A 7,714-nucleotide genomic window follows, 5' to 3' on the forward strand; every position below is an offset into this window, starting at 1 on the left:
AACTTACCCTTTCTTGACTCATTTCCCTCAGCACATAGTCACTATCATATCTATTCTTAAAAAAAAAAAGAAAAGAAAATCTATGTACCTGACTGGATATTGTCCTTATCTTTACCTGCTTTCTCTCCTTTGTTTCATGGTTGAGTCTTTCTTACCTAACTCTTTACTTCTCACTCCTCAAACTCTGCAAACTGCCATATCTCTACCATTATTCTGAAACCACTCCAGATCAGCCCCACTGACCTGACAAGCTCTGGTTCTATTTCACTTATGTACCTTGGCAACCTCTTTAGAAAGCCATTCCTTCTTATGCTCCTGCATTTCTGGGATGCAGGTGCTCCTATTCCCTTCTAGCAATCCTTTCTAAATCTCCTTTATGAGGTTCTTCTCCTCTTTCTCTTTGGTAACTATGGATATGTCCTCCCACTACCTATATATTTCTTTCTAAGCAACTTTATTCTCACCTGTGCATGCTAGGCAAGCACAGTCTACCAGCTGAGCTAATCCCCAACGGTACTATGAATGACCATATATAGATGTGAATATCATACATTCTTTTTTTTTTTTTTTATTTGAGAGCGACAGACACAGAGAGAAAGACAGATAGAGGGAGAGAGAGAGAATGGGCGCGCCAGGGCTCCCAGCCTCTGCAAACGAACTCCAGACGCGTGCGCCCCCTTGTGCATCTGGCTAACGTGGGACCTGGGGAACTGAGCCTCGAACCGGGGTCCTTAGGCTTCACAGGCAAGCGCTTAACCACTAAGCCATCTCTCCAGCCCTATCATGCATTCTTGGTGATTTAAATTCACATTGGCAACCTCTAGCAGTTCTATTTTTTGTTGCTATTGCTTTTTTGGTTTTGTTTTTCAAGGTAGGGTCTTGCTGTAGCCCAGGCTGACCTGGAATTCACTATGTAGTCTCAGGGTGGCCTCGAACTCATGGTAATCCTCCTACCTCTGCTTCCTGAGTGCTGGAGTTAAAGATGTGTGCCACCACACCCAGCTGATATTTCTATTTAAAATATTATTTATTTATTTGCAAGAAGACAGAGAAAGAGAAAAAACAGAGAGAGAGAGAGGGAGAATGGACATGCCAGGGTCTATAGCCACTGCTAACAAATTCCAGATGCATGTGCCACTTTGTGCATCTGGCTTTATATGGGTATAGGACATCAAACCCAGGTAATTAGGCTTTACAGGCAAGTACCTTAACCACTGAGCAATCTCTCCAGCCTGCTATTTCTATTTTTTTTAAATGTTTTTTATATTGTATTTATTTATTGGAGAGAGAGAGAGATAAAGAGAGAAAGAATGGGTTGCCAGGGCCTCTAGCCATTGCAAAAGAACTCCAGATGAATGTACCACCTTGTGCATCTGGCTTACATGGGTACTAGGGAATAAAACCTGGGTCCTTTGGCTTTGCAGGCAAGAGCCTTAACCACTAAAGAATCTCTCCAGCTCCAGATATTTCCATGTTTATGGCCCATAGACACTTCAAACTTAATGTTTCCTTATTGTACTTACCATCCTATTTTATTTATCATAAGATATTTTATTTATTGATTCATTCATTTATTTAATTAATTTATTTATGAGAGAGAGAGAGAGAAGGGGCATGCCAGGGCCTCCAGCCACTGCAAATAATTCCAAATGGATGTGTTGTTACCTTGTGCATCTGGCTTTATGTGGGTACTAGGGGATCAAACCTGGGTCCTTTGGCTTTGCTGGCAAGTGCCTTAACCACTTACCCATCTCTCTAGCCCCCCTTTTTATTATTTATTTATTTATTTATTTATTTATATTTTCAAGGTAACATCTTACTCTAGCCCAGGCTGACCTGGGATTTACTATGTCGCCTCAGGGTGGCCTGGAACTACCTCCCACCTCTGCTTCCCAAGTGCTGGGCTTAAAGATGTGTGCCACCATGCCTGGCTATTTTTTAAAGTTATTATTCTTTTTTCTTTCTTTCTTTCTTTCTTTCTTTCTTTCTTTTTTTTTTTTTTGAGGAAGAGTCTCACTGTAGTGCAGGCTGGCCTTAAATTCAGCAATTTACCCATTTTAAAAAACTATATCATCTCTATTTTCTGCTCAAGTAGACCAGTGAAGATAATCATAATCATCAGTGACACAGGCTATATATGCATAGAAGCATGCCAAGCTTGTTTTGCATCCCCAAGATTACACTGGGGCCAAGTCCTGTTGAATTTACCCTCTAAATATCTCTCAAATCCATCTGTCCATCTCTCTTTCTCAGCCACTGCTGAACTCAAACTTTTCAACCCCTTCCTGGGTCAGACAGTTTGAAGCAGGGTCAGATTCCCTCCAAGAAGGCTGTGAGAGGTTACTACATGAAGCTGTGAAGATGAACTCAAGTTGCAATGTAGACTCCAGGATGGTGGAGGTGCCAAGACCATGGGAACCTCCACCAAGGAAAGCTATAGGCTCAGAATGGAAACAGTCCACAAGAGAGGTTATGTGTTTTACAGGTAGCCGAGCTCTAGAGATGGAGCTACCCAAGCCTTCTGGAACCCAGAGGATTTCATAACAAGTCCTAGATACTAGACATGGAACTACAAAATTTGGTGTTTTCCCTGCTGAGTTTTGGTCTTGCTTTGGTTCAATATTTCCTCGCTATAATCCCCATTCTTCCATTTCAGAATGGGAATGTTTATTTGGTGCCATTATATGTTAGAAGTATGTAACTTGTTATGGTACTTTGAATTTATGTTCCCCAATAGACTGGTTCCATTTCCCAGCTAGGGACATAATTTCTATTGATTTTGGTTTCCAGCACAATAAACTCTCTGATAATGATTTTTCCCCCTGCACTTTATTTACTTATGTTTTGGTTTTTCGAGGTAGGGTCTCACTCTAGTCCAGGCTGACCTGGAATTCACTATGTAGTCTCAGGTTGACCTCGAACTCTCAGCAATCCTCCTACCTTTGCCTCCCAAATGCTGGGATTAAAGGTGTGCACCACCACGCCTGGCTCCCCCCTGCACTTTAATGTGAGACAATTTATGGAGGAAAAAGAGACAGAACCAACCTTGGTCTGCAGCTTTCAAAGTGATTTCTTCAGAATAGTATTGGGTGGGTGTAGCCCAAGGAGCGTCAGTATCTCCCAACAAGAAAGATTGGTTGGAATGCACACTGAGTTTTCCTGGTCTTGTTACTGCCGCTGAAATAACTTCCTGACAGCGTTAATAAAGAAAGGCGCCTTTTGGAGAGACCATGGAGCATCTGCCAATTTTACCCCCAGTACACCCCGACGACTTCGGCGGGAACTTGTGCTGCGCGTAGAGGGCAGGAGCCGACCTTTCTTTTGTTTTCTACCTGGCTAGGACTCAAAAAGTACGACAGGAGCCAACCTGCCTTACACTTCCCGCCTCCCGGAGGCTGAGCGTCCTGCAGAGTTGCGAGTGGCCTGCTCGACTTCGCCCCAGAACTCACCTGCCGGCGCACTCCCGGGCTGTGACCAGCCTGACTCATTCAGGTTAGGGGGCGGGGGTTGGGGGACACCTCAGAGGGAGGAGGGACAGGCGGAGGCGGGCCGGGCCCTTCCCCCAGAGTCCCAGAGGAGGCGTCGCCAGGACGCAGGTGAAACCGATTCCGACCTATCCCGGGAACTTTCGCTGCGGGGACTTGCTGCTAGAGGCCAGCGTCGCACAGGGGCGCCCTGGGAGCCGCCTTTTCCCACCTACGCTGCACGGGCGCTCAGCCCCCGGCCTGACCTCTGGGGACCCTCGGTCCTCCAGGCGCGTTCCAGGGAAGCGGCGGCTCCGGTCTCCTCGGCTGATGGAGGCGTGTGGTGCCGCCCTGCATACAGGTGACACTCTAGGCCAAGGTTTCTTTTGGAGGGAGAGTGCGCTGGGTAGCTCAGACGCAGACACCCCGGGGACCAGGGACAAGGCAGCGATGGCAAGAGAGCTGAGCCAGGAGGCTCTACTGGACTTTCTGTGCCAGGCCGGAGGCCGAGTGACCAACGCCGCGTTGCTGAGCCACTTTAAGAGCTTCCTGCGAGACCCAGACGCGCCCCCCAGCCAGCACCAGCAGCGTCGCGAGCTCTTCAAGGGCTTCGTGAACTCGGTAGCCGCAGTGCGCCAGGACCCCGACGGCACCAAGTACGTGGTGCTCAAGAGGAGGTACCGGGACCTTCTGGGGGAGGAGAGGTTGCAGCGACCCCGAGAGCCGTACTCAGCCGCTGCCGCTGCAGAGCGAGCTACGACCCGCCCCGGGCCAGCTGCGCGCCGGGGCCGGGGCCGGGGCCGGGGCCGGGGCCGGGGCGGGGGCGACAGCGAGCTGCCACCGCTGCAGACCGGGCTGCGGGAGGAGGAGCCGGAGGAGGAGGAGCCAGCAGGTGCCCCGGCTCGAGCCACCAACTCTGGTTGCAACGGAGTGCCGGCCAGCTGCGCCCAGGAGGCGGCCAGGGAAGACCGCGGCGGTAGGTGCAACCCTAGCCAGAGGGCGCCGGGGCCCACGGCTGCCGTGGTACCTGCTCAGGCCCGAGGCAGGTGCGCGGCTGCGGAGACGCTAGGCAGCTGCTGCTGGGAATGCCAACAGAACAGCTTGGGGAACCTAGCGGGACAGCCACGACCCAGCGCTACCCCGATCCCTGCCACCACATGGGAGGAGCCTGCGCGCCTTCCAACAGGCCTGGATGACCCCAGCTCTTCTGCCACCGTCGAGGCTGCTGGGAGCCCGGCGACCCCGCCCGCCCTTCGGCCCCGCCCTGCTCCCTCTGGAGACCCACCGGGGCTGTTTACCCCGGGCTCCCTGTCCCAGTCGAGCCTGCAGCAGCAGCAGCAGCAGCAGCAGCAGCAGCAGCAGCAGCAGCAGCGTACTCGAGAGTGGGTGGCCAGACACCCTCAAATGCCCGAGGCCCGCCCCCAGGGGCCCATTCGGGCCTGGTCTGTGCTGCCAGACAACTTCCTCCAGCTATCCCCCGACCCTGTCATTTGGGTCTCAGAGACTAACTTGGCGCTGTCAGAGACCCCTCGTTCTTCTCATATTGTCTTTCCCGAGGTCCCAGATGAGTCCTCTGGATCCTGTCCCGGGAACCCTTCCCAGACTGTCTTTCGGAGCATTCGTTGCCAGCTGTCCCTGCAGGATCTGGATGATTTTGTGGACCAAGAGAGCCACGGCAGTGAGGAGAGCAGCAGTGGTCCCAAAGAGTCCCCCGGGGGTTCTGAAGAGGGCCTGCAAGCTGTCCTGGGAAGCCCAGATTGGGGAAAGCTCACAAATCCATCCGGGGGGCTATCCCTATCTCCAAGGAAAGATAGTTCCCGCAGAAGTCCTCAGGGCCTCGGGAACAGAGGGGATAGCCATAGCCCTCAGCACGTCCCAACAGGACTTAAGGGCCTTGTAGGCTACCTCCAGGATCCTTTGCCTTGGCCAGCTCCCAAGTTTCGGAGGTCCCTCAGGAGGAGCTCTAGGGCTGAGAGAGCCAAATCATTCTCATCTGATGAGGAATATCTTGATGAGGACATGCTGAAAAGAAATCGGCGCCCACCTCGATCCAGGAAACCTTCCAAGGCAGTAGTTGTACCCAGCCCAAGGATGGATGTAGCCTTGGTCCAGAAACTGACAGATGTTAAAGAAGTTATGGCGGAGCAACACAGTTTATGGGTCCCCAGCACGGATGGGCCTGCAGCCTTGGTACCCCACAGACTTTCTGAGCACAAGTCATCCTTGGTCCCCCTAGATGCTAGGGAGCATGAGTGGATTGTGAAGCTTGCTAGTGGCTCCTGGATTCAGGTGTTGACTTTGTTCTGGGAGGATCCCCAGCTGGCTTTGTACAGAGACTTCCTGACAGGATACACTGCCTTACACTGGATAGCCAAGCATGGAGACCTTGGGGCCCTTCAAGCCTTGGTTTCTGGAGCCCAGAAGGCAGGGATTGCACTTGATGTTAATGTGAAGTCCAGTTGTGGCTATACCCCACTGCACCTTGCAGCTATTCATGGCCACCAGGAAGTCATCAAATTGCTAGTGCAAAGGTTGGCTTCTCGGGTCAATGTCCGAGACAGCAGCGGGAAGAAGCCATGGCAGTATCTGACAAGTAATACCTCTGGGGAGATATGGCAGCTCCTGGGAGCTCCTCGGGGCAAGCCCATTTTCCCTGTTTATCCCTTAGTTCAAAGCTCATCTCCCACCAGAAAGGCCAAGAGTAAAGAAATGACTAGAAATATTACCCGGAAGACTTCCTTGGCTGCACTACTCAAACATCAGCACAGCAAATGGAAATTGTCCAACCAGTATGAGAAATTCCATGCCCTAAAAGAAAGAGAAGAGTATAGTGACTGAAGTGGGCCCCTTTCTCCAGCGGGCAGATACTACCTCCTGTAACTCCACCACACAGTAGTCTTTGAGCTGCTCAGTAAGAGAATTCAGGGAGAATAGAAATTGCTTGGAGTTGGTAATGAGAGAAGTCAAATTAAATGGCTTGGATTTCAGTGGACTCCAGGGATCATCTCAGTTTTTTGATGGCTCATGTGCTTAGGCTGTGAAAACTAGGCAAGGGCAGAACAAGGAACTCAAACCCTGGGTGGGATTCCTCCCTCTCCTGAGACACCATGGATCTGAGTACAGTAAGCCACATTAATTTCTGAAGCAACAGTCCCAGACCTTGGCAAGAGAAGGAACAGATGTGTCACAAAAGGGACAATTAGAGGAACTGACAAAGCTCAAACTGCTCTCTGGCTAGTAGCTCTCTGGCTGGTAGCTCTCTGGCTTCTGTTCATCTGGAGAATAAATCTTGGCTGAGAATGGAAAGTACCAGATTGGAAATCAGATGGCTTTCTTTATATGCTTTGTGGCATTCAAATCAGCAATGTAAAATTATTACTGGAAAGTATAAAATTTGATGTAAGGGATTCCTCACTCTTCCTCTGAATCTCACCTTTCTTGGCTAAGGTGTGAACTAATTACTGCCTCTTGTGTGTCTGCAGCACTGATCAGAGAAGCACTTAGGTATGATCCAGTTGTGACCTTCATTCTACTCCCTAGAGAAATGATTGCCATTCAGACCTAGATTTTTAGTTCACTCAAAAGTAGCTTTCCAAATGTAAACACAGTGTGGCTAAATTGCATAGTGGCTGAAACCATTTTTCAGTAAAGTTCCTTATGTAGCAAACAGAATCATCACTAGCAGTTTTCAGTAGGTTGGAATGGTCAAGGTTAATATTCACAGAAGAGAGAAATAATCATTCTAGGGAAACAGTAAGGTGTAACCCATTAGAACTTTATTAAGCTGCTAAAAAAAAAACCTTATTTGCACTAATCTTCTTGCCAATTAAGATTAAATATTAGCCTTGAAGTACTGTATGCCTAACAGGAAATGTTTCTTTTAATTACTTATGAAGAGACTGATGATTGTGGGTTCTTGGAATGAACAAAATATCAATGATTTTGAATATAAATTCAAAGATAGCTGAAAAGCTAAATATTCAAGCAGAAATTGTCAATTTTTTATGGAAATGTTTTCATGTGTGGTGACAATAATGCTGTATTTTAGAAGTATTTTTGTGTACTTTTTTCCTGGTTATTTTTCTGCTTTAAAAGACCAGCAGATCTTTATAATTTATAATATTGTATTTATGGTGATTATTGTTAATGTTTTTATAAAACCCTCAGTGAGTGTTAAATATTTTTGTTTGCATTTTTACTTTAGAATTTTGCTAAAATCTCTGCCTCTATCTCTGTCTATAGATAGAACC

The 7,714-nt window shown here is 48.7% G+C and overlaps 1 protein-coding gene across 1 annotated transcript; it reads left to right on the plus strand.

The window, feature by feature from the left end:
* The first annotated feature begins 3,366 nt into the window (after window positions 1–3,366).
* On the plus strand, window positions 3,367–7,301 carry Sowahb (sosondowah ankyrin repeat domain family member B). The gene is made up of 2 exons (XM_004664816.2): window positions 3,367–3,492; window positions 3,826–7,301. The coding sequence occupies exon 2, from the start codon at window positions 3,915–3,917 to the stop codon at window positions 6,300–6,302; it is 2,388 nt and encodes a 795-aa protein (XP_004664873.2). The 5' UTR covers window positions 3,367–3,492; window positions 3,826–3,914; the 3' UTR covers window positions 6,303–7,301.
* The last annotated feature ends 413 nt before the right edge of the window (window positions 7,302–7,714 follow it).

The sequence above is a fragment of the Jaculus jaculus genome, chromosome 11 (assembly GCF_020740685.1).
Source record: "Jaculus jaculus isolate mJacJac1 chromosome 11, mJacJac1.mat.Y.cur, whole genome shotgun sequence".
NCBI classification, from domain to species: Eukaryota; Metazoa; Chordata; class Mammalia; order Rodentia; family Dipodidae; genus Jaculus; species Jaculus jaculus.